At 40.0% G+C, this 27,677-nt stretch overlaps 1 protein-coding gene across 1 annotated transcript; it reads left to right on the top strand.

The window, feature by feature from the left end:
- Positions 1-92: 92 nt before the first annotated feature.
- On the top strand, positions 93-27,007 carry CUNH6orf163 (chromosome unknown C6orf163 homolog). The gene is made up of 5 exons (XM_032275306.1): positions 93-2,880; positions 9,155-9,249; positions 10,703-10,810; positions 16,752-16,954; positions 26,179-27,007. Exons 1-5 carry the CDS (start codon positions 2,733-2,735, stop codon positions 26,612-26,614), a joined length of 990 nt encoding a protein of 329 aa, XP_032131197.1. The 5' UTR covers positions 93-2,732; the 3' UTR covers positions 26,615-27,007.
- The last annotated feature ends 670 nt before the right edge of the window (positions 27,008-27,677 follow it).

Here is a 27,677-nt window from a genome sequence, read left to right as displayed (position 1 = left end):
GATCCAATCCTGTCAATTTATGGTTAAGACAGTAGCCTGAGAATGGCTAAGAGATCTACCAAAGATCATGGTGATTCTCAGAAAGGACTGGAACCTATATCTTCTAGCTCTAAAGTCTAGGGATCTTTTCACCATACTGTACCACCTCCTGTGTATAAATGTCCACATAATAATAAAGCAGCCACATTAGCCCTTAAAAGTAAGTTTAGATCTTAAATAGAAAAACACTCCTGTACTTTAAAACAGAATTATATAAAGGATTGTTAACTGCCAGCTCCCCCAAAAGACCATCAGAACAACCGGATGATCAAACAAAACTAAGCTTATTAAATCTGCACTAAGGGGAAATACCACTTTTACAAAGTTAGCTGTATTTAAGAAGGGAATGGTCAGGGGAAGATATTAAAGTGTTTTGAGGTCTGAGTTCAAGTGATTAAAGAAGGATCTTTCAACGCAGAAATCTGGTTGAGAATGGGCAAGGTACCTGACATAACAGATGAGATCTTGAAGCAAGTCTTGATTAGTAAACTGTTTGATAAATGTTAAGTGAACTTTTAACTTTGCCTAGGGGAATAATCTCATGTTTCGATGAAAGAGCTGTTTGCCTAGATCAGCAAGCTATCCATTTGATAAATTGGTTTTCAAGGATTTCCTAAGGCAAACACTGAAATTATTTATTGGTTTTATAGCCCTATCTTTCCATAGGGGGTCCAACTCTTCCAATTTGCCAGACACTAAGACAGTTCAGGACTTTCAGTTTTAAAACAGGGATAGTCCCAGGCAAATTAAGGCCAATTAGTTACCCTCCCATCTGGGCAAGAATTTCTAGTAACACATAGGAAAGTCATTGGCACAAATAGCCTCAGTTCTCAATCCAGATGACAAACTGTGTGTACACAGTAGTCCCCATTCTCACTACAAATTCATCTCTGTTTTTAACTCCTCTCCAAGTCCCAGTTAACCCTTTTCTCGAAGTCACACCTGGCACAATTTGATAATTACTTAAAGTCATCAGTCAGTTATCATGCCGTATGTGTCACTACAAATTATAGTGTAACTTGTGGTACACTTAGCTCAGGGCCCTATGGGAGTCATATTGTTGAAATTAATTTCACTGATGGCATTCACCTATTATAAAATAGTCTTCCCGAATAGATGCAGCATATGACATTGTCAGGCAATTTTTAAAAATGACTTGGTGTAATCAGTTGCACAGATTTTTGTGATAGGCAGAATTTCTATGGCTTTTTTCTAAAATTACGGGAACAAATTAGTTAACTGTGATTTTTTAAAACCGGGTTTTATAATTTAGAATGCTGACTTAGTGAAAGTAATTTCTTCTTCCAGATACGATGATATATCCCAGTTTTACTACCATGGCATCAAAACATCACGTTTATTAAAAACCTAAAAGAAATTAATCTACCTCTGTTTTTGGCCTTAAACAAAATTAATTCTTTAAAAACCCATTTAAAAGAAAGTGTAGTAGGCTGACTGTTACTCTCCTTTCCTGCAAAAATGTCCAGATCCTAATCTCTAGAACCTGTAAATATGTTACTTTATATGGCAAAAGAGACTTTACAGATATGGGTAAGTTTAGGATTTTGAGACGGGGAGGTTATCCTCGATTAACTAGATGGGCCTGGTATAATTACCAGGGTCCTTAAAGCAGGGCAGAAGATCGGAGGAAGAGACAGTGTCACCGTGGAAGCATGGGGAGAAAAGACTGTATGATGAGAGGCCATGAGTCCAAGGAATATGAATGGCCTGCTGGAAAAGGCAAAGAATCAGATTCTCCTCTGAAACCTCCAGAAGGAACAAGCCCTTCTAACAACTTGATTTTAGTCCCTAACTCTCATTTTAGACTTCTGATCTCCAGAAATGCAAGAGGATAAATTTGTGTTACATTTAAGCCATGAAGTTTGTGTTAGTTTGTAACAATGGTGCTATGATTTGAATATTTGTCCCCTGCAAAACTCAGTTGAACTTTAATCCCCAAAGCGATAATATTGAGAAGTGGGGGCTTTAAGAGGTGAGTGAATTTATTCACAGGTTAAGGGATTAATGGATTCTCATGGGAAGAGAACTGGTGCCTTTATGAGAAGAGGAAGAGAGGCCTGAGCTAGCATGTGAGCTCAGCCCCTGGCCATGTCTTACCCTGTACCACCCTAGCGAGTTCCCACCATCAAGAAGATTCTTACCTGATGCAGCTCCTCCACCTTGGACTTCTCAGCCTCCACAAACTGTAAGAAATAATTTCCTTTATAAGATATCCAGTTTCAAGTATTCTATTATAAGCAACAGAAAACATAGTAAGACAGGAGCAACAGAAAACTAATATAGAAAGTATCTGGAAAATGAATGGCTGTATCATGTTCCCTTTTGTCATTGTTTGAAGTTACTTTTATGAGCAAAGCTTGTCTTACCTAGCAACAGTTGCTAAGTAAGTTAACAATTTAATGCTAGAGTCTGAGAAGGAGCAACTGCTTAAATCTTCCCAAATCTGGTGCCCATACCTCCTATGGCAGGGGCTTTTAGTACCATTCTTTAATGTTAGGCACATAACCACTGCCTAATCATGTGAATCATTTAATCCTTACCAGCCTCTAGCACTATCCTAAAACCCTGAACCTCTTCCAGCTTTCTTAAACTTTCAGCTTTTCTTGAAACGTCTTTTTCTGATTCTAAGATTATTTTAACTGTAAATAGGAGAAGACATAGGATATTTAACTATGATCAGAAATTCAGATTACACAAACTTTGTTTGCTGTGCTATTTGTAACAAAATAATTCCACCAGCCCCTTTTGGAAAAACCTTCACACGGATCCATGAATACAAGCCACTTAAGACACGCTTTTACACTCACAAAGACATACTAGGTAAGTGACTTTATTGTTTTCCTTTGTTCTAACACTTCATAGCCTTCATTCTTTCTGTTACATAGACTTTTATCAGCTTTTTTCTCTTCATCGTTCTTGTCCCTACAGGGATGTTTAAAAATAATATTGGTTGGAATACAGCTTCTCCACTTACAGTTGTGTGTATTGGGCAGGAAATTTAGCATCTCAGTTTATCTCCTTATATGCAAATAAAGATATTAATACCTATCTTACAGGTTATTAGGATACTTTAATGAAGTATTTGTATCTATTATAAATCCTGGCACATAATAGTAAATGTGAGTTCATTTTGCCCTTGGCCATACTTGGGCACCTTCAGTATGTATAGGAGAGGAAATATTATCTCTAAATAATACCCTAATTGGATGGACACGGTGGCTCGTGCCTGTAATCCCAGCACTTTGGGTAGCCGAGGTGGGCGGATTGCTTGAGCCCAAGAGTTCAAGACTAGCTTGGCCAACATGGTGAAACCCTGTCTCTATTAAAAAAAATTGGGCAGGTATGGTGGCACATGCCTGTAATCCCAGCTATTTGGGAGGCTGAGGTAAGAGAATCACTTGAACCCAGGAGTTGGAGGTTGCAGTGAGCTGAGATCATGCCATTGCACTCCAGCCTGGATGACAGAGGGAGACTCTGCCTCAAAAAAAAAAATCCCAATAAATGGGTAAAAAAAACTATAACCTTTAAGTAGTAGCTGGTGGCATGAAAGTAGTTACATATAGATAACATGAGAACATTTACTGTGCATACATATGCATATATAATACATAAGCAAATCAAATTGTGCTATAGCTTTCTGTCTCTCTTTTATCCCCATAAGAGTTCTCAATCTGAGCTTGAACCTTGTAAGTATTTTCCTAAGAACTCTCAAAATACTTATCTGATCCTCTCTTCCTTTTTTTTTTTTTTTTTGAGACGGAGTTTCGCTGTTGTTGCCCAGACTGGAGTGCAATGGCACGATCTTGGCTCACCGCAACCTCCGCCTCCTGGGTTCAAGCAATTCTCCTGCCTCAGCCTCCCCAGTAGCTGGGACTACAGGCACGCACCATCATGCCCAGCTAATTTTTGTACTTTTAGTAGAGACGGGGTTTCACCTTGTTGACCAGGATGGTCTCGATCTCTTGACCTCGTGATCCACCCGCCTTGGCCTCCCAAAGTGCTGGGATTATAGGCGTGAGCCACCGCGCCTGGCCGCTCTCTTCCTTTAAAATGGTAAACAAGGGTGATTTTATTTCACTCCTGATATTTGAAAATATGAAAAGTTGAAGAACAGAGGTGTTTGGGAAAAAAAACTAAAACGTAGGGGGGAGATCAAATTGGAATCATATTCTAAAAACATAAATACCAAAATTTTTTTTTTGGCATTTAGTAAATGCTTAGTTTGAATGATTCATTATAATCTCTAAAGTGACTTGACTTTTCATACACAAGACAGTGTTTCTCCATTCTTAGATACCCCTTAATGATTGATTCCTTATGCCTTATGGAATAGCTAACCCAAACCTTAAATGGATAAGTTAAATCTATCATTAGAAATTAATCTTTTCCATTCAATGGCCTTTATTTGTCATTGAACTGTTTTAAGTTTTTTAAACAGTCTAAATTCTCTGTTCTTTATAAGTAAGTTCAAAAGCATGTTAAAATGTCCATAGAAGAGCTACTGAGTATTTCATAGGACAGTAGTTCTCAATCTTAGCAGTGTACTATATAGAACTTTGAAAATATATTAGTACAGATATCCAAACACAGACCCACTGGGTTTTTTTTTTAATTTATTTTATTGCATTTTAAGTTTTGGGGTACATGTGAAGAACCTGCAGCATTGCTGCATAGGTATATGCATAGTATTCCATGGCAATGTGGTTTGCTGCCTTCCTCCCCATCACCTATATCTGGCATTTCTCCCCATGTTATCCCTCCCCAACCCCCATTGTCCCTCCCCTAGTTCTCCCCCACAGACCTCAATGTATGATGCTACCCTCCCTGTGTCCGTGTGTTCTCATTTTTCAACACCCTCCTATGAGTGAGAACATGCAGTGTTTGATTTTTTGTTCTTGTGTCAGTTTGTTGAGAATGATGGTTTCCAGGTTCATCCATGTCCCTACAAAGGACACAAACTCATTGTTTTTGATGGCTGCATAATATTCCATGGTGTATATGTGCCACATTTTCCCTGTCCAGTCTATCATTGATGGGCATTTGGGTTGGTTCCAAGTCTTTGCTATTGTAAACAGTGCTGCAATGAACATTCGTGTGCACGTGTCCTTATAGTAGAACGATTTATAATCCTTTGGATATATACCCAGTAATGGGATTGCTGGGTCAAGTGGAATTTCTATTTCTAGGTCCTTGAGGAATCGCCACACTGTCTTCCACAATGGTTGAACTAATTTATACTCCCACCAACAGTGTAAAAGTGTTCCTATTTCTCCACATCCTCTCCAGCATCTGTTGTCTCCAGATTTTTTAATGATCGCCATTCTAACTGGCGTGAGATGGTATCTCAATGTAGTTTTGATTTGCATTTCTCTGATGACCAATGATGATGAGCATTTTTTCATATGTTTGTTGGCCTCATGTATGTCTTCTTTTGTAAAGTATCTGTTCATATCCTTTGCCCACTTTTGAATGGGCTTGTTTGTTTTTTTCCTGTAAATCTGTTTTAGTTCTTTGTAAATTCTGGATATCAGCCCTTTGTCAGATGGGTAAACTGCAAAAATTTTTTCCCATTCTGTTGGTTGCCGATTCACTCTAATGACTGTTTCTTTTGCCGTGCAGAAGCTGTGGAGCTTGATTAGGTCCCATTTGTCTATTTTGGCTTTTGTTGCCAATGCTTTTGGTGTTTTGGTCATGAAGTCCTTGCCTACGCCTATGTCCTGAATGGTTTTGCCTAGATTTTCTTCTGGGTTTTTATGGTGTTAGGTCTTATGTTTAAGTCTTTAATCCATCTGGAGTTAATTTTAGTGTAAGGCATCAGGAAGGGGTCCAGTTTCTGCCTTCTGCACATGGCTAGCCAGTTTTCCCAACACCATTTATTAAACAGGGAATCCTTTCCCCATTGCTTGTTTTTGTCTGGTTTGTCAAAGATCAGACCGTTGTAGACATGTTGTGTTGCCTCCGAGACCTCTGTTCTGTTCCATTGGTCTATATCTCTGTTTTGGTACTGGTACCATGCTGTTTTGATTACTGTAGCCTTGTAGTATAGTTTGAAGTCCGGTAGTGTGATGCCTCCCGCTTTGTTCTTTTTGCTTAGAATTGACTTGGCTATGCGGACTCTCTTTTGGTTCCATATGAAGTTTAAGGTGGTTTTTTCCAGTTCTGTGAAGAAGGTCATTGGTAGCTTGATGGGGATAGCATTGAATCTGAAAATTACTTTGACCCACTGGATTTAATACTAATCTAACACGGAGCCACTAAATTAGGACCTCTACAGTCAGGACTAAGCGTGTGTATTTTTTCCTTCACATTTAAATAACCTTTTTTATTTTGAGATAGTTTAAGTCTCACAAGTTGTAAAATAGTTCAGAGTTCCCTTGTACCCTTCATCTAGCTTCCATTGATATCTGACATAATCCTGGTACTTTGTCAAAGCCAGGACATTGGCATTGAAACATACTATTAATTCAGGTACAGACCTTATGTATACTTTTTCCCCCCTTGGCATAGAGTTTTATTAATTGTATCACATGTATATATTAATGTAACAACCATCACAATCACAACATGGAGCTGTTCCGTCACCTCAAAGGAACTCCCCCATGTTACCCCTTAATTGTCACTCTCTTTTCCCCAGACTTCAACCCCTGGCAACCACTAATCTGTCCTCCATCACCATAATGTTATCACTGTGAGAATGCTATCTAAACAGAATCATACATTATATAACCCATTGAAATTGGCTTTTTTCACTCAGCATAATGCCCTTGAGATTCATCCAAGTTGCTTATTAATAGTTTGTTCCTTTTACAGTATGTACATTTTTTAAAAAAAGCTTTGCAGGGATCCTGTTGTACAATCAGTGTTGAGAACAACTAATATAAAGTAATGGGATTTAAACATTAAAGAGGATAGTGGTAACCTACACTTGTATCACATTTTTATGAAGTTCAACACGTTGATGGTCGATGCTTAGTCACATTTCACCCTAGAAAATCTTTTCTGATTATTTCTACATGATATTGGGCTTTTGTGGTATGTGTCCGTCTCTACCATAATATTTGCTGCCTTGTGTTTTTAAGATTCACTGATGAAGTAGTAGCAAAGACTCTATGCCACCAAACATATACTTTTAATTGCTACTGACAGAAACATAACTTAGAATAGACTACATAAAATGGAATTTCTTGACCCTTTTAAGTGAGAAACCCAAGGGGGATCTGGCATCAAAGCTTTCAATCTGTCTAACTCCTTTAGTAAGTTGGCTTAATGGTTTACTGCTGCAGCTAGACTTACTCCAGCAGCTGGGAAAGGAGGAATATGGATCCAGAGAGCTCAAAAAATCTATTACCAGAGACAGTGAGGGGTGGGGAGATGAAGAGAGATAACATGGGGAAAAATGCCAGTTATAGGTAATGGGGAGGAAGGCAGCAAATCACACTGCCATGTGCGTGGTAGTGGGCAAACACACTATGCAACAGTCTTACATGTTCTTCACATGTACCCCCAAACCTAAAATGCAATTTAAAAAAATCTATTACCTTCAGCTTAGAAATCCTAGAGGAAGGCCAGGCATAGTGGCTCATGCTATATACAATTCAAGCCCTTTGGGAGGCCGAGGTGGGCTGATCACTTGAGGTCAAGAGTTTAAGACCAGCCTGCCCTACATGGTGAAAGCCCATTTCTACTAAAAATAGAAAAATTAGCCAGGCATAGTTAATCCCATGCCTGTAATCCCAGCTACTCGGGAGGCTAAGTCAGGAGAATTACTTGAACCTAGGAGGCGGAGGTTGCAGTGAGCCGAGATGGCAACACTGCACTGCAGCCTGGATGACAAAACAAGACTCCCTCTCAAAAAGAAAAAAGGAAAAGAAATCCTAGTGGAAAAAGACCTGTGTTCTCCTTATATCTTATATAAAATGCTTGGCAAGAGCCTAGTTAACAGTCTTGAGCATTTGCCCAATCCTGGTTAATTATTGTGACCTGGAGGAGAGGGTAAAAACTGCCAAGAAGGTTGCTATGATTGGCAGTCCCACCAGAACTACCTGAGGTTAGGGAGGGAGGTTCTTGACAGAAATGGATCCTGTTATCCAGAGAGAGAAGAGACATTGGGCAAACACACATGTCCACAAATGTCTTTTCTGTGCTTATTGCCAAACTAGACCCCATCAGAGATACACGACAGTACAAGATGTGCTTCATAATTTTAGGATATGGAGCATCAAGACCTAATCACATGAAAAGTTAATAATTCAACACATTTAGCATGTGAGAAATGAGTGGAATAAAGAATAAGGACTGTAAGAGTTTGGGTCGGAGAAAGATATCACTGTGTGTGATTTCAGCATCCAGAGGGTTTGTCATTCCTGTAACAGTTAATGAGCCACCTCAGACAACCCATTCTGGCAGGAGAAGATGGAAAGACCCTGTGCCCAGCTCAGAGAGCTCAGATCTTGGCTCCAGGTCCAGCTCTGCCTCTGGCTGATACTGTGTGGTCCTCTAACCTCTCTAGACTTTCATTACCTTGTCTGAGTAGAGAGGATATTACTATGGGAATATTATTTGGAAATCAAATTAGATCATTGGCAGAAAAATAATAAGCTTCTACCCCTTAGCTCACTCCATACTGAAGCAGTTAAACTCAAAAAGAACCACACACTAAAGAAAGGTATGTAATGTTGAAGACATTTCACTTCCCCTCTTCTGATGCTAGCCCTAGCACCCAGATAGGAGCAGGGAGAGAGACCTGTATAATGTGCTAAGACCTCTTGAGTTTTCACTCATCATTCTAGTTTGGTTGTACAAAATGTGTTCCTTTCCACAGGGCATTTATTTCACCTCCTTAGTTATCTGCTGTGTGGACTCGGTGTGATGAGATGAATGACCAACTCTATTCAGGCCTGACAGTGCTGCGAATTCCCTCCTAATCAGTTAGATAAAAACTTACCCTTTCAATGGGTATCTTTGAAATATTTATACCGGCATCTCCTATAAGGATGTATCTCCTAAACAGCCCTCATAAATGGCTAGATAATAGTGGAAAGGAAAGCCAGGAAGCAGTCAGTGGAGGTTTGTGACCATTTCTCTTCAAACACAGATATTGGGGCAAATATTCTGGAAAAAGAAGAACAGTTTCAAGAAGATATTCTCAGAGAATGCATTGCAAAAGCAGAAGCTGAAGTATGGGCTCAGGTAAAATGAGTTAGACATGAACCTAAAGTCCATCTTTACACTTCTTTCACATTCTGGATTTGTCTGAAACGGTCATATAGTGTATTAGTGTCAGACCTGACTGAATCCTGGCTAGCCGTGGAACCGTGGGCAAGTTCTACAACCTCTGTAGTCTTGGTTGCTTCATTGTATAAGAGTAATAATAGTACTCTTTTTATGGGATAGTTGGGAGGGTTCAATGAAATAATGTGCCTGGCACACAGTAGGTGTTTAGTAAGAAGCCGGCATCATCAGGCGCTTCCTTCCTTCTCAACTGCACTCTGTATGAAGGACTCCTGCTCCCTTTATTCTCATTTGAATGAAACCAAAACTAAAAGAAAAAAGAACTAAGAAGACTTCTTGTCAATAGTTGTTTCTTATGGCCTAACATTTAATATATAGACTATCCATTTGTGGAGCATGTAATACCCCTGTTTTTTCAAATACTTCATTGTGGCCTACTCCCCTTTCCTCCCCTCTCTCAAATCCTTGACAACTTGTCCATACAACTGCTGAGTACTGTTAAGGGCAGTCTGAATATCAGGGCTCAACAGTGGTATCCAAGGCATCAAACTGAAGCAAAGCTTCAATCCTGCAGCCCCACTTCTTCCAATCATAGAATCACATCAATAATTCCTAAGGAGAATTACAGCTCCTTGAAAGCAGAACAAGCCACAGTGCTTAGAACAATGTTTCTCAGTTTCTTTATAAAATAGACATTATAGCAAATAGTATTGTCCAGTATTAATGCCAGCAAAAGCTTACTATGAAAATATTTTGAACATACATAATACTGTACTTTTGCATACCCCAGATTTTGATTTATCTCAAAATCTTTGTGGTCATCTATTTTTATTAGTGGTAAAATTCAAACTGATTGTGAACCATCAATTATACACCCTAATACAAGGTGATGCTTTTGTGAGTAGTCTACAATTTGAATGTAAGTTGATCTAGTGTTCTGTGTACTCTCTTCAAATAAAGTTCTTTCTGAAGACCTGATGCGGGGGACCTGGATGGTACTCTGCCTCTTTACTCAGCTCCTTCTAGCTTTGTGCATCTTTTCACTTTACTGTGTTTTCCAGATTTTCCACAATGCACATAATGTTACTTTGAGAGCCAATCAAGCAAGAAATAAAGTGCCAAAGAGAAAAGGCAACCCAGCGGTCTACATACAGTAAAACTGACTTGCCTTTAGTGATTCTAGAAACAGCAAAGCTAGCCATGGATTGGGATGCGTTAGAGCATCTCTGACTAAGGCAGACAGTTTGCTGTGAGACATCTGAGATGGGAATGGAGCAAGAAATTGGGGATTCCATGGTGGTTGCTAATTTTCAATCAACTTAAAAACCTGATTTACCAACATCCCAGTAAGACATGTTGCTTTGTGCTTATTCTGATATATTAATAGATAATTGGACTCTTTCTTTCAAAGGCTAATGAACTTCAAAAACAAGCAGTGGAGAAAGCACTTGAAGAAGCAAATGAAAGACACAAAATTGAAATTCAGATTTTGAAAGAGGAACATCAAAAAGATTTACAGGTTTTTATAGTGGCTTATTTTTGTCTTTTAAAAGTACTTACATTAGTAAAAAGAAAAAAAATTGGCAAGGGAATGAGAAAATAATAATAAGTAAAATCTAGATTGGTGTTTCATGGCCATTAGCTGGGAACCCTGGGAGGTTCTCACAAGAGATGCTGAGCTCTCTGGAGCACTGATGAATCAGTGAAGAAGAACCCCTAGCTTACTTCCCAAGGGAAGCTTTGCCTGACCAGCCTTGCCTTGCCACCTACATACTGTCCATGACACCCTGATCTTTTTCATAGCAGTCTTCACTGTTGTAATTAAATAAATGACTGTGCGGTTAGTTGTTGAATGTCTGACTCCCCCGCATGACTGCAGCTTTCAGCAGGGGTGTCTGTCTCATCACTGGACTAGCCCTGGTACCCAGCACAATTCCCTGACTTAGTAGGTGCTCAAATAGTTGTTGAACAAGTGAAGTAGGCTGTTCTCCTTCTCCTGGGCTCTCTGATTACATCCTTTTTTCTAAATTTTGCATTTACTACACTGCCAGGGACATCTTAGCTCTCTCAAGAATTTAAGAGAGAATCTCATCTCAAGATGTCACAAGATGAAGGATACTAACCTGTAGCCTGTTCAAGTACATGACTCTAGGTAACTTACAAACTTGCAGGTGGAGACCCTAGGATTCATTGTTAGCTAAATACCTCGATTACAAAATCTGCTCAAAGGAAAAAGATACAGAACTATTTTCACATTTTGGCCAAGGGAAGGACAGGATAGGTTAAGGTACAGGTAGGACAATACATGGGCAGAGGCTGGAGGAAAGTGACAGAGGTCCGGCTTCAGTTTGGCCTAACTTAACACTGATAAGCAGTTCAGGGACTGTGGGCCAATTTATTCATTATAGCAGCAATGAGTACCTACCATATGTTAGATCTGTACCAGGTAAGATAAAATGAACTGTCTACCAGAGAGGACTTGCTAACAGGAAGGGGAACTGCTCCCCAGGGATCCTTAAGGCTGGCAAGATGCTCCCTGCTTCACTCCAGTGGCCTACCTCAGCCAGGGTTGGCATGGTGCCTGAGGGATATTGGCTGTGATGGCCCACCGCCCATTCCTTGTTTGAGTTCAAAATGTGAACAGCATTTGTAGCATGTCTTAGGCAGCCTGCTCTTCAGCTGGTATGTACAAGTATGGCTATACTGCCATACTGGCAATTAAGGTATTAAAATACTTCTCTGTCAGTTGATAAATAGTCACCCGCTTGAGCGCTCTATCACCATGGTCACCCTAGTTGCTTCCCCCACAGTATCCTGGACCTCTCCCAATCCAGCAACTTAAAAGGATAACTCATGGCTTGGCAAGGGGCTCTAGTTCCCTGCTATAATGCTGCAGCCAAAGTCCATTCAGATAGGTGGGCCCTACTGTGCTGATTGATACACATTTTGAATGTCCTTCCCGGCATTAGGTTGTAAAGACATAAGATGTGATACCTGTTTCAAGGTTCACATGCTAGTCTTTCTTTGAATGATGTACCCCACATAGCCTTTGAGGGGAGTTGATGTACCTAGTGCTTCAGTAGAAGTCCTAAGAAAATTTAAAGGTAAATAGTTAAAGGGAGAGGGACCTTTCTGAAATATTTGTCCAGGGGTTGGGTATTTACATTTATACCACCATTTCAGATATTTTTTTAATTTATGAAGGAATGACTTCTAAGAGTAGTATGTAGGGTTATTTCAACATGTTATGTCTATAAGATACCAAGACATAGACATCAGTATTACTTCTCAGGGCCTGTCTGTGAACCACCTGCATCAGAATCTATTCACTTGGGAGCCTGACACAGATTCCTGGGCCTCACTCTGACCTACAGACTCCATCACCAGCCCAAGTGATTCTCACACATCTTAAAGTTTGAGATTACCAATATATAGCAGAAAACCAAGTTTCTCTAGAACCAAATATTAAATTCTGATGTGTCGAGACCACCATGTATTTCTCTTACATGATGTTAAGAGTTTGGTATGTCTCAAATTCATGCCATTAAATAAGATTTCTAGATCCTATCTGATGGATAGGTAGTCTCTTCTCTTGAAAAGGTGTTTATATTATTGAAAGACAATAATATCAAGATGAAACCTAAGGAAAAAGTAAAAGCTAGAGTAGAAAATATAATAAAGTCACAAATAAATTTAAAACTTAAAAATGTATATATGCCATGATGTCCTGTGCAATTATCACTGATTCGGCTTTCTGGCAGCTAATGCAAAGAGAGAAATGTGACTTATCCTGTCTGATTTGTACCGACAAATCAGGCACTTGAGAGGCTTAGATATTCCTAGTCATGAAACCTCAGAGAAACATCTGAGGGAGACATTGTGTAAAATGCCTGTCAAACATCTGTACAGTTAACATGATGGAGGCCATGAAGCTGTTTTTTATAATATCTCAAAATACAGGCTGACTCACTCGAGATGGATTTCAGTAAAAACCAATTTAATTGAGAGACCTTACATTGAATAAAAACACTGACAAACAGCAAGTTATTTAATTATTTTTGGAGCTTTAAATATGTATTCCACATGCTATGTGAGGGAGTAGACTGATTTTGATTTTATTACTACATAAAAGAGGGACTGAGTTTAATTATCTGAATTCCTAGTTAGTAATTAGAAATCAAATAGTTTCTAATTATCTGAATACCTACTTCAGAACCCAGCCAAAGTGAAGGGCAGAATGTCATTTTTAAATTCTATGATTCAGTAATTTATTGTACATTTAAAAATGACTGAAAGAGTATAATTGGATTGTTTGTAACACAAAGGATAAATGCTTGAGGTGAGGGATATTCTATTTACCTTCGTGTGATTATTACACATGGTTTGCCTATATCAAAATATGCATCCTCAAAAATTGAAAATTAAAAAAAAAATCACTTAGCACCAAAAAAGCTCAAGCATACAACAGTCTTACACCACCTTATTGACATTGGCTTTTTTTCCTTCTTATATTTGCAGAGTTCTAAATACATTTCGTTCTGAAAAAAAAATGATTGATTCAAATAGGAATATATTATGGTAGTACTTCACCTGTCTTAAGCTCAACCACCCAGCAGCCTCAATTACTGATAATATACTTGAAAACCCAGAAGTAAGTTAAAATATCCTCTAAAAAGTTAAAGTACTCTGACTACAAGAGCATAGCTCAGGCTTATTACACATAGCAAAACCTCTTCACCCCACTCAGTTGTCATTGTGCTTGACAACCTCAGCCCAACAGACTTAGATGCTTTATTTTTCTTTTCTTTTGAAGTGGAGTCTCTGTAGCCCTGGCTGTAGTGCAGTGTTATGATCTTAGCTCATTGCAACCTCCACATCCTGAGTTCAAGTGATTCTCCTGCCTCAGCCTCCCAAGTAGCCGGGTGTGGTGGTGCACAATTGGAATTACAAGTGTGCACCACCACACACAGCTAATTTTGAATTTTTTGTAGAGATGGGGTTTTACCATGTTGGCCTGGCAGCCAGGCTGGTCTCGAACTCCTGGCCTCAAAGAATTTGCCCTCTTCGACCTCCCAAAGTGCTGGGATTATAGGCGTGAGCCACTGCACACAGCAGGAGTTGCTTGATTTTTCAAATTGGAACTAGATTCAATACTGGAAAGTAAAAGTAACAAAAAGGGGCTCACTGACAGCAGCTACAGCAGTGTCCTCAGCCTGATGGCAAGTAATTTTCGTGTTCTTTGAAGAAAAGAAAAATTTGATTTGGTACCTATAAAAAGCAAAGATTAAATTTTAAAAAAGCAATCTGGGGTCATTTCTGACAGATATGAGTGGCTCTATGAACTTGAACAGTTATTAAATGCCACATGAAGTTTTTGGCCCAGTACAATCATTCATCTTTGTCTACCAAGCGCGGATCATCAAGAAAGTATTAGATTGTTTCATAATGTTCTTTCTATGGTATTAAAGGCATTTAGAAACATTTCCATTCAAAATATTCTTTTATCAAAAAATTTTAGGGATTTAAAAGACAAAGCCTTCTGCAGTATAGGAAACCCAGCTAGCATTTCTAAATGGCTAATATTTTCCTTAAAGTATTTTCTAAATACATGAACTGAGACCACTCTGGAGAGGTTCTTAAAGTTGCTTTCTGTTGTGTTTCATTTTTTAACTTTTTACCCTTGAAGTAGCCAAAGTGAGAAGTTGAAAGCTCTTGAAAAAAAGAGAAAGGTCTGTCTTCACAGATATTTTAATTGTTGAAATCATCTTCTAAGAAGCTAAACCAATTTCAGTTTCCCTTGTAATTTAGAGTTCTCTTGACTTTCTCTCAGCTTCAGCTGAAGATTCTCTCTGGACATTGTAAATGGAGCTGGCTCTCTCAGGGGCTCCCATAGAAATGGTGCTGAAGGGAATTGAGCAATCTTTAGCCAGGAGAACTCTTACTGGTTTTATTCCTTTCCATTCTGGGTAAGATTACATTAAAAAAAAAGGGGGGGGGGATTCTGCAGCTATTGAAAAAGAAACGAAACCCACTGTACTGTATCTTACTAGACTGTATAATTGATGAATCTCTTGAAAGAGTACAGCATCACAGCCAGGAATGAAGTGAGAAACTGGCAGTCAGCAATCCTGTCTTCTATCCCTAGTTCTTTCGTTGATGTGCTATGTGAAATAACATCATAATTTCTCTATGTTCTTTTGATGTCTTCCCAAATAGAGATAGACATTTACCTTTGGGCCCGGCATGGTGGCTTATGACTGTAATTCCAGCACTTTGGGAAGTCAAGGTGGGGAGATCACTTGAGCCTAGAAATTCAAGACAAGTCTGGGCAACATGGGGAAACCCTATTTCTACAAAAAAATACAAAAGCCAGGCATAGGTGACAAGTGTCTATAGTCTCAGCTACATGGGTGGCTGAGGTGGGAGGATCACCTGAGCCTGGGAGGTCGAGGCTGAAGTGAGCTGTGATCATGCCATTGCACCCCAGCCTGGGCAACAGAGCGAGAACCTTCCTCAAAAAAAAAAAAAAAATTACCTTTAAATGAAAAGTTTTTTAAACACCTGGACAGAATGAATTGCTCCTCCTCTTTATAATGTTATATTTCTACAAATTGTTATATTTCTGTAACATGTATTACACAATTAGGTCGTGGGCCTCCTCCACTAGACAGTGAATCCCCTGAGGACCAAGATCCCCACCTTCTCGTGTTTGTAGCATCTGGGCCGCAGAGTGCCAGGCACACTGTGGAGTTAGCAGGCGTTTCCAAAATGGTGACAGGGCTTTCCTTGAGCACAGTTTGTGAGTCTGTTTTCCACAGGTCTTGGTTTGAGTAGTGCTTCCTCTCTTTGTTTGATTGAAGGCCCTACTCAGGGCCTCCTTCCTGGAGCATTGGAGCACTTAGTCCTGTCCTTTCTGTGAGGGAGAAAGAGCGCCTCAACACTAATAAGCTGGAGTGCTGAAGCAGTGTGGGGACAGGTGGGCAGATTCCTGTGACTGTAACATCGTGCACTTGTTTTCCACCTGAACCTCAGGTTCCTCCTAACCAGAGACACTCTGGAGGCATGATAATTATTTCTGCCATTTTCCAGGTCTGGCTTACTAAAGCAGAATTACATTATGTAATTATGTCTAATGATAATATGATACTAGAATATTTGGACAATCAAGGAAAAAAAGACCTTTAACCCTACCCCTCTAACCCAACTATTTTCTTTTTTCCATATTCCCTTTCAATATTATCTATATAGATATTTGTGCTACATCGTTTATACATTTTTTGTTTTACCTAACATCATATAAACAAAAGTTTTCCATATCATACACACTCTTGTTTTAAATCCTCAGTGTTAACAGGTACACTTGCCAGCAGGTAGATAAAACTGTGGTTTAAATAGCCTCTTAATGTGCTGTTTTAAACATCAAACCTGTAATAGCTAAACCTAGTTTGCTATTGTTTCAGGAAATAACAGCCAAAACTAAGATAGAGATGTATCAAAACATGGATGACGAAATGGAGAGAGAGCATTTGGCTGCGGAACAGCGCATGGTCCACAGAATCCAAAGGATTATGATGGAATGCCACAGAGAGAAAGTTGAAGCTGTGGAGAAAGCCAGGGCTGAAGAAAGACTCATCGCCCAGGAAGCAATCCAGGCCCAGAAAAGGTATTCCAGAGAACCCATTTGCAAATTAGTATCTTCCTTTATCAAAATCAATCTGGAGAAACAGATAAGTTTATGATACATAGGTGGATATTGCCCAGTTTTTGTGTTTTTACATTTTTATTATGGAAAATACCAAATAGAGGGAACAATTTATATTGTAGAGTATGTGTGTGGCTTAGGCTGAGGTGGGTGGATCACCTGAGGTCAGGAGTTCGAAACCAGCCTAGCCAACATGGCAAAACCTTGTCTCTACCAAAACTACAAAAATTAGCCAAGTGTGGCGGGCACCTGTAATCCCAGCTACTCAGGAGACTGAGGCAGGAGAATAGCTTGAACCCAGGAGGCGGAGGTTGCAATGAGCCAAGATCATGCCACTGTACTCCAGCCTAGGTGACAAGAGCAAGACTCCATCTCAAAAAATAATAATTAATAATAATAACAATAACATAAATACTCAAAAAGCTACCACCTAGCTTAAGGGATTGAAAATTGCCAACATTTCTGAAGCTCTCTTGTGTTCTTCCTCAATCATATCTTCTTTTCTCCCCCTTGAAAGATAGCTACTCTCTAAGTAGGGTATTTTTCATTCTGTGTCACCAGTTTTAAGAAGCCAAGGAGAGGAATCAAGAAACAGTTTCCCATAAACAGGTCATTAAAATCAATTTTCACATTCTCTAGCCTAGATCATACACTATTCTGTTATTGTTACTTTTTGGTCTTTTTCTTATTATGCAAGTAATATATGTTGCAAAAGAAGTTGACATTAAGGAAACATATAGAGCAAAAATTGCAAGTCCTAATCCACTGCTTCCCCTATACCCTCCCTGCCTCCCAGAGACAGTTATTTTAAACAATAGGATCTGTATCTTTCCATGCCCTTTTGATGTTTTTACAGCCATATGTATGTGCATAAACACAGATCATTTTTACACAAATCAGGTCATACGTAGATATATTTTAAAAGAACCAAGATACCTATTTCTATGTATGTAATGATTCTTTACTGGAACAGGACAATAGTTAGGAGCCCAGGGATTGTCAGGTGCAAGAGAAAAACCATAATTTCCAGATTTTTTACCAGGTCATTTACCTACCCAAGGTCACTGATTTGTAGCAGCAGAGATGAGACTGAGACCTCCCTATTTGGCCTTCTAGTCTGTGACTGGTCCCTTTTGCTTTGCTGCTTGAGTTAACAAATGAAGCCATTTCTATATAATTAATGGGTCAAATCTTTTTCATTAGAACTCTTCAGAATAGGGTCACAGGTAAGATCCTAGAGGAAGTACAAATAAATGAGAATGAGAGCTGCCTCTGTGACAGTTTAACTGGTACCTCTTTTCCTGCATAGACTACAGGTCATTGTGGAGGTAGAAGAGGAAGATCAGAGAGGGGATACCAGGAGGGGTTTAGGGAATGAGTTGTGCCCCAGTGCACTGGAAGGTGGACCTTCTTTTCCTTTCTCTCCTGCCAGCCATCTGCCGGAGCTCTGCCCCACCTCTCTCTCTTGCTAGATTGTTTTTGCGTCCCATCTAGCCCTTTCCTCTGTGAGATTTGATGGAAGGTTTTCAATGTCTGCCTTTTATTGAATCCGTAGACTAGGATTAATGAAATGCCATGTGTAGTGTTCAAATATATCCAGCTGGAATGCCCATTTTGCCTATTTATGTTTCCCAAGTGCCTGGAAGAAAGTCTGGCACATGGTAGGCATTCTTGAAATATTTATTGAATAAATGATTTAAATTTGTTCCAATTAGTTGAACCCACTCTTCACACACCAGATCGTATATCTAGACACTTCCAGATTCCTCTGTTCTTTAGAGAATTTGCAGAAACTAATACATGGAGAGAGACCAGTGTTGAGAATTCTATGCAGATCTTTTGTTTTACTGTAAACTTTCATGAAGACTTAAGGATTCATAACACTTAAATATTATGAGAAATTTGTTAACTACATAGAAAACTTTTTTTGTGGATTGAGGTGATTAGATTCTAAACAGATTGCCCAAGAGACAGTGGACTCTTAAAGTTAAAAAAAAAAAAAAAAATCTCTGTTCGTAAAGGTTCTAATTGTTTTCTAGCCCAAGGCAAGGCATGAATGAAGTGACCACTTAGGAATTTTTGTGGTCATGGCTGTAATTCTTAGTGACAGCTGTCCTTATTCAATACCCAGCACATGCAAGGCCTTTTGTATACTTCTCCTTGTATCTGCATAGCTTTTCCTAGGACACTCTATCATCCTACATATCTTCAGGCTAAGACCCTGGAGGGTTAAGGCCTTAAAGGGAAACTAAGCAAACTATCAACGGTCACAGAGGAAGGAGGTGACAGGGCCTGATTTGAACCCTGGCCTTTATGACACCAAAGCTTGTGACCCTCCATTAAGCTGCCTACTCTACAGGTAGAGAAGATATGTGAGTTTTCTAGAGGGTTTGTTCACTTCACTAGAGCTTATCAAGTACCTTCTGTGGATGTGGTACAAAATAAGGGCCCTTCCTCAACATTGTGAAATCACTAGAACATGGCTGCCCCAACAAGCAAGTCTGGATGGACTGGTACAGATAGCACGTAAGTGCTGGAAGAGTTCAAAGTCCTGGAAAGGTTAAGCAGTGTGGGTGGGGTACGTACTGAAGCAGGTTTTTTGGAGGAAGTTAGTCTTGGGTTGGGTTTTAAAGAGAAAAGGTAGGAGGTCCCACTTGTGAGAGAGGCAAAAGAATGAGAACAGAATGAGCAAAGACATGGAAGGAGAAAGTGTGATGTATAATGAGGCAGAGCCAAGGGGAGGTTCAAGAGTGTTAATAACCTGGGGATACAAATGCACTGCTGAATGCTGGCATCTGGAGATGTCCCTGACCTGCCTAACTTCTGAAATGCCTGCAGCCTCCTGCCAGACCAGAGATCCAGGGGTTCCCTGTGTCCCAGGCAAAAAATCAGAATATAGGTTACTGGTAAACACAATGGTTGTACCTGACTGAAATAGTGCTACCAATACTGCAGTTCTAATGAAAAGTAGATTAGGCCGGGTGTGGTGGCTCATATTTGTAATCTCAGCATTTTGGGAGGCCAAGGCGGGTAGATCACAAGATCAAGAGATTGAGACCATCCTGGTTAACACAATGAAACCCTGTCTCTACTAAAAATATAAAAATTAGCTGGGAGTGGTGGTAGGTGCCTGCAATCCCAGCAACTTGGGAGGCTGAGGCAGGAGAATCACTTGAACCTGGGAGGCAGAGCTTGCTGTGAGCCGAGATCATGCCACTGCACTCCAGCCTGGTGACAGAGTGAGACTTTGTCTGAAAGAAAGAAAGAGAGAGAGAGAGAAAGAGAGAGAGAGAGAGGGGAAAGAGAGAAAAGAAAGAAAGAAAGAAAAGAAAGAAAGAAAGAAAAGAAAGAAGGAAAGAAAGAGAAAGAAAGAAAAGTAGATTAATAGCTTGTTATGGACTAAACAGGCAAAAGGATCAATTGCTAGTATGGATTTTCCATGGGTTTTTTTTTTCCTATCAGCTAAGATTGAGTTATTGGATATCAGATTATGTTTTTATTTAGTAACTTGTTTTCATTCTCCAAGAGTCTGATTTATAAAATATCAGACTGAATCCTGTAAATTTGGACACATACTACAACTATTTTGAAAATAGTTACATTTCTGGCTAGTGCCACCCTGAAACATGGTGTGTATTTCAAAATTACAAATGTACGGCCTCATAGAGATGGCAGAAGAGCCTCACTGCTTACAGAAAGCGTAGACATTCACTTCGCATTGGAATGGGCGTTGGGGGTTATGGAGCTGGACTTGCCATTCCTTCTGCTAGATGCCAGCCAGTCATTGGTGAGCCTCCCTGATGTTGCTGGTTGAGATAGTTGGTCCAAACACTGAACACCTCTACTTGTCATGTTCTTCCTAATGTGGATCCAGAAACTCTGGGCCTTGCCTTTTTCCTTGGCTTCTGGCCCTGCCCCTCCTCTGTACACCGTGATCCTTCAGATGTTTGAGGAGAGAGATTATGTCCAAGATTTAATTTAAAGAAAGGAAAGAAAGAAAAACCAAAAAGTACTAATTCCTAGTTCTTTCACAGTTCTTTCTCATTTGGTAAGCTTTCTATGCCCTCTTTGGGAAAAAAATATCAATACTCATTTATGAACATTGAAAAACGTTTTATACATATCCCAAGAATTGGCTATTTTCCTATGGCAAACATTTTGCTTATGTTAAGAATCCTTTTTAAGCATGAATTCTGGTTTTTTTTTTTTTTATTTTGTTTTGTTTTTTGAGAGAGTCTTGCTTTGTTGCCTAGGCTGGAGTGAAGTGGTGTGAACTCGGCTCACTGCAACCTTTGCCTCGATTTTCAAGCAATTTTCCTGCCTCAGCCTCCTGAGTACTGGAATTACAGGCACTTGCCACCATGCCCAAGTAATCTGTTTTGTTTTTAGTAGAGATGGGGCTTTGCCATGTTGGCCAGGCTGGTCTCGAACTCCTGATCTCAAGTGATCCACTTGCTTCTGCCTCCCAAAGTGCTGGGATTACAGGTGTGAACTACCGTGCCTGGCCTCATGAATTCTTTTAAGCTTTTGTAATGTTCCAATTTAGCTGCTTTAAAATTTAGTGTTATTCAGTACAACATGTATTAGAGAGAACTTCATCTGTATTACCCACTTATTCATTCATCCTTTTTTTTTTTTTTTTTTTTTTTTACCTGTTGTATCCACAATGGGCACCACGCTAGGCAGGGGAGATATGAAAATAAATGGGCATTCCAGGTCACACCCTCAACACACTGCGCCCCATCCTACTCCTAGCCTCAATTCCACAACTTTAGAAGACTCATCAGAATGAAATTCAGAGATACTCTGGCCTCAAACTAAAGAATCAAAAATTCAAGCACTGAGGCAGGCTGAGAAAAGTTGGGGCTGGGCGCTGTGGCTTATGCTTGTAATCCCAGCATTTTGGGAGGCTGAGGTGGGAGGATCACTTTAGTCCAGCCTGGCCAACATGGCAAAACCCTGTCTCTACAAAAAATACAAAAATTAGCTGAGCATGTTAACACGTGCCTATAGTCCCAACTACTCAGGAAGCTAAGGTGGGAGAATTGCTTGAGCCCAGGAGGCAGAGTTTGCAGAGAATCAAGATTGTGCCACTGCACTCCAGCCTAGGCGACAGAGTGGGACCCTGTTTCGAACCAAAAAAAGGAAAAAAAGAAAAGAAAAGTTTTTTTTTTTTAAGTACCAGATTGTTAGCAATAATAGATTTTGATATTAGGGTGTCTGAAAGAGACTGTCGTTGAGGGTGGGAGCTGGAGTAACTAAGATATGCATTAATGGATCAGTTTTACCTGAGCTCCATTCTGGTAGAGCCTTCCAGTTAGCCTGTAAATGAAACCTCCCGTTTGTGTGAGAGGAAAGTCAGCCCCACCTGGCAGGAGGCTCATGCCTGCTTGTGTCAGAGGACACAGGGAACGCAGCTTCGTCACCGTGACAATCTCATCAACAGCCTGAGGATGTTATAAAACATCAGACTAAATCCTAAGAATGTGTATCGATGCACACTCCCCACTCTATACACAGCTTCAGTCTATTAATGGAACCTCCATTCTCCTGTGACCTAGGTTGAATATCAGCAAGGTGGTTTTGATTCCTCTTTTTGCCACATCCCCTACGTCCTAGCAGTCACAGATTCTGGCACCTATGACTTTTTAATATTTCCTAGGCTTAGCCCTTTCTCTCCCTTTTCCCAACCCCCTCTTTTGTCATTAGTTCGGACCCTCATCATTGCACCTCAAGAATATTATGAAATGATACTAATTGGTCTCTCTAGTTCACCCCACTAAGATTCAGTTCAACCACTGAATCTTAGACTTGAATAACAAGTCTAAAATGTTATTTTCATTGTGCCACCCTCCTGACAAAAAATTTTTAGTGCCCACTCATGAGATAGAAGCAGGAACTCCCCGGCTTTCCCAGTTGTGTGACATTGAAAAATAACTTATTCTTTTCTAAGCCTCAGTTTTCTCACCTGTTACAAGGGAACAATCACAGGTTCTAAGTAAAAATACGCCAGGCATAGTGGCTCACACCTGTAATCCCAGCACTTTGGGAGACCAAGGTGGGTGGATCATTTAAGGTTAGGAGTTCAAGCCTGGCCAACATAGTGAAACCCTCTCCCTACTAAAAATACAAAAATTAGCCATGTGTGGTGGTGCATGCTTGTAATCCCAGATACTTGCGAGACTGAGGTAGGAGGATCACTTGAACCTGGGAGGCGGAGGTTGCGGTGAGCCAAGATGGTGCCACTGCATTCCAGCCTGGAAGACAGAGCCAGATTCATCTCTAAATAAATAAAGTATCAGCTTCAATGTGTTTTGAAAATTAAATGAGATTTTATGCATGTAAAATATTTAGCACAGTTCCTGCAACACGATAAGTACTCAATAATCATTACCCCTGTTAATAATATTGAAAATAGCTTAGTTGGTAGGAAACAGAAGAGAAATAGTATAGTGGCTAAAAAAAGATGTGATTTATTTCAAGACTAGGGAAGTCTGTCAGGTTTTGAAGTCCAGTTGAAAGACTCTGAGAAGATGAGAGAATTTCATCTTGGGGGTAGAATTTAGGACTTAGGGCCAGTGGTAAATCTTGGAAAGGCTGTTTTAGACTGGGAGGCAGAGGGGGAGGATTTTTATTAACAACCGTACAATTGAGATCTTAAAACCTCAAATCTTTAGAGGCTTGCTCAAACTTTTTTTTTTTTTTTTTGAGGCGGAGTCTCATTCTGTTTCCCAGGCTGGAATACAATGGCGCAATCTCAGCTAACTGCAACCTCTACCTTCCAGGTTCAAGCAGTTCTCTGCCTCAGCCTCCCAAGTAGCTGGGATAACAAGTGCCCGGCTAATTTTTGTATTTTTAGTAAAGACAAGGTTACACCATCTTGGCCAGGCTGGTCTTGAACTCCTGACCTCGCGATCCACCCACCTTGACCTCCCAAAGTGCTGGGATTATAGGCGTGAGCCACCACACCCAGTCTCAAACTGTATTAACTGCAGAAATCCACTGGAAATGTATTACAGTGACTAAAAGCTTTTACCATGTCAAAGGCACGTGCTACAGTGCCTAGATAATTTTTGTATTTTTAGTAGAGGGAGGGTTTTGCCATGTTGGTCAGGCTGGACTCAAGTGATCCTCCTACCTCAGCCTTCCAAAGTCCTGGGGTTACAAGCATAAGACATGGCACCCAGCCCCAACTCTTCCCAGACTGCCTTAGTGCTTGAATTTTTGATTCTTTAGTTTGAGGTCAGAGTGTCTGTGAATTTCATTCGGATGAGTCCTCTAAGGTTGTGGAATTGAAGCCAGGAATAGGGTGGGGTGCAGTGCGTTGAGGGTGTGACCTGGACTCAGACTGCCTGAGTTGTGATATAGATTTTGCCTCTCTTACTTATTAAGCAAACTTAGGCAAATGACTTAAACTCCCTGAGCCCAGTGGCTTCTTCATAAAAAGGGCATAGTATTGGAACCACACTACAGAATTGTTTTTGAGAAGTCACTGAATAATGTATGCATAGAATGCTCATTAACCTGCTTTGACATGGTAAGAGGTCAACATGGTTGGCTGCTATAAATTATATATAATTCCCTACATTATAGCCAGAGGTCTATTAATCATTCAGCAGTGCTTCTCAAAGTGTGCTCCATAGACCCTTCAAGGTCCCTGAGGCTCTTTAAGGAGGCAGTCCATGAGATTTAAACTATTTTCCTACTAACACTAACATGTTATTTGCCTTTTTTACTCTTCGTCTCCTATGAGTATATAATGGTGTTATCCAGGGGTTTTGCAATGTGTGATATCACAATAAATTGAAACAGTATGAAAATTCAGCTTTTTACCATTAAGCCATATATTAAAGTGTTTTACAAAAAAAAATTTTTTAATTAGGCTGGGCACAGTGGCTCATACCTGTAATGCCAGCATGTTGGGAAGCAGAAGCAGGCAGATCACTTGAGGTCAGGAGTTCAAGACCAGCCTGGCCAACATGGTGAAATCCCATCTCTACTAAAAAAATACAAAAATTAGCCAGGTATAGTAGTGCACACCTGTAATCCTAGCTTCTCTGGAGGCTGAAGCGTAAGAATCACTTGAACCTGGGAGGTGGAGGTTGCAGTGAGCCAAGATCAGGCCACTGCACTCCAGCCTGGGTGACAGAGCAAGACACTGTCTCAAAAAATAAGCTAAATGATACCATTTTTCTCATGAAATAGTTCATTGTTTTGGAAAATATTTTTCATAAGAGATATTTATATTGAGTAATAGATTTCTTATTTTACATAATATTTTTAAAATGTCTCCCTTTTCATTTCTATAACTGTTAATGTCAATAGATATAACTCATATAAACAAAAGCTCTTGGTCTTCCTCAATAATTTTGAGAATGTAAAGAGCTCCTGAGCCCAAAAAGTTTAGGTGACTGTTATAGAGTATTGCTCAGATAAAATCAAGATTAAAGCTAAATCTATCCTGTGAGTATAAAGTTTTTTCATCTCTGGCTAAAGGTCAGCAGCTGGATTAATATAAAGACATTCTTGGCCAGGCACGGTGGCTCATGCTTGTAATCCCAGCATTTTGGGAGGCTGAGGCGGGTGGATCACGAGGTCAGGAGTTCGAGACCAGACTGGCCAACTTGGTGAAACCCCGTCTCTATTAAAAATACAAAAATTAGCTGGGCATGGTGGCGGGCGCCTGTAATCCAGCTACTCGGGAAGCTGAGGCAGGAGAATAATTTGAACCTGGGAGGTAGAGGTTGCAGTGACCTGAGATCGTGCCATTGTACTCCAGCCTGGGCAACAGGGTGAGACTCCATCTCAAAAAAAAAAAAAAAAAGAAAAGAAATACTTTCTCTACAGAGTTTGGAACTCTGACCCTATCTCCTAATTTTTAAGCACAGTGCATTTATATTTTCCTGACAAAGGTGACCTTGGGTTCCTAAAGTTGCCATTGGATGTTAGACTAGTGGCCTCACCCTAGCACACCGCAGGGAAGTACATAGGAAGCCTCCCTGCTCTGAAAACGTGTTTTGTTAACAACTAAACAGCTGATGCAGTCTAAAGGCTCATCTGTATCAGCCTGTCTCAGGCTGGTGGCTTGTCTCAACAATTACTCATTCATCTGTGTTTAAAGATGAAATTACTTTGGTTTTAGTGGCTAATCCATCTAACTTATAAATCCATATTATCTTTTGTAGCAAAGTCGTGGAGGAAATTGTGAATACTGGTATCACAGCTATTAAGGATGAGAAGACCAGTGTGGCCCGACTGATGAGGGAAAAAGAACATGAAATGAATGTCTTCTATGGCATAGCTCAGAGGCAGAGACAAGAAGAGGTACAGGAAGTGCTTCAAGAAGCAGAGAAAACACATCAGGCCACTCTTGACAATGTGATGGATAAACTGGCTAACACCCAGGGGGAGCTGCTGTCCATAGCAAAACAGCTGGGAATCATGACAAATTGGAAAGATTTCCTGGAGGAGGAATTACAGGAAACCAGGATGGCATTTCAAAAATACATCAATTATACCTTTCCTAAGCTTTCACCAGGACATGCAGATTTTATTCTGCCAGAAAGAAAGAAAACACCTTCTAATCTTGTTATTAAGGAGGAGGAAACAACTCTCAATTAGAAGTCTTCGATTGAAATTTAACTACAGAAGACCTCATTCCAGACTAAATAAATTTACTCAAAAACCATTCATTGATTCCCCAGCCTTGTGCAGGGTACTGTTGGGCTGTAAGAATTTTCATGGAAAACCAAAATATTAAAAAGCACATTCCAGGTTATATAAGCCAAGTCTGAAAAGAAAAAGCAGTAAGAGGGAGCAAACTGATTAAGAGGGGAAAGATTTCTTGGATAAAGCCTAAACAGACTTCTGTATTTGTCTTTTTTCATTTCTACATCAGATATATAATTAATTATTTCACTATGTATTGCCATAGAAAACAATTAAAGGGATGTGTTCTCAGGTTGTTCCTGTTCTGGGCAGGTGTGCTAAGTTCCAGTAAAGAGATTATCATTTGGTGAATGCAGTAGCATGGTGAATTTAAAATAACAATTTCTCTCAAATTCAGTAGGATACAATTTAAATTCTAGGACCCCCATATAAAGTAATTCAGGAAGGACTTGCTACCCACACAACAGGTGGGGTCGGTTGCTTGGTGGGTGTTAACCCAATGACCAAAATTAAGGAAGGTTTACCAAGGGGATTTTATTACTTGTAAGGAGTAAGGAGAACACCAGGGATAGTCCCCAAAGCAGTGTCTCCCTGAGCTGGGGGCTGGTCAGGTTTTCCAAACATTGTGTAATGAGGCATGATCTGATTGGATCTTGCAATGAGGTGACGTCAGGAGGCAGGATCTAACTGGATGCTGCCATGGGGTGATGCCAGGGCTCAGTCCAGTTGGATTCTAGATTCTGCCATGCAATGTCCACTTCTTTAATTCAGTTCCCACTTCTCAGTCTGAGCAATTAGGTTCCCTGTGTGGTTGAATGCTTGGTCCATCTGGGCATGCTCAGGTTACATGACCTGAGGGTTCATGGCAACTGAAAAACAACACACTACTTTGTTACATAAAAGTTGGGCCAGATTGGTCTGATAGGGCTACAGACTCACTTATATTTGTCAGTTGTAAAAGAAAAAAAGATGGGAGATATTTCTCAAATCCACTTCTCTAAGAACTCAGAAGCTA

This window comes from Sapajus apella, unplaced genomic scaffold, assembly GCF_009761245.1.
Source record: "Sapajus apella isolate SASKATOON/1434 unplaced genomic scaffold, GSC_monkey_1.0 scaffold6, whole genome shotgun sequence".
NCBI classification, from domain to species: Eukaryota; Metazoa; Chordata; class Mammalia; order Primates; family Cebidae; genus Sapajus; species Sapajus apella.
The sequence above is the reverse complement of the archived record's forward strand: the minus strand, read 5'-3'. Positions and strand labels throughout refer to the sequence as shown.

Excerpts from the sequence above, each read along its gene's own strand:
- CUNH6orf163 (XM_032275306.1), top strand. The coding sequence starts at position 2,733 with ATGATCAGAAATTCAGATTACACAAACTTTGTTTGCTGTGCTATTTGT. Across the intron at positions 9,250-10,702 it reads AAGCTGAAGTATGGGCTCAG|GCTAATGAACTTCAAAAACA; the intron begins GTAAAATGAGTT and ends TTTCTTTCAAAG. Across the intron at positions 10,811-16,751 it reads AACATCAAAAAGATTTACAG|GAAATAACAGCCAAAACTAA; the intron begins GTTTTTATAGTG and ends CTATTGTTTCAG.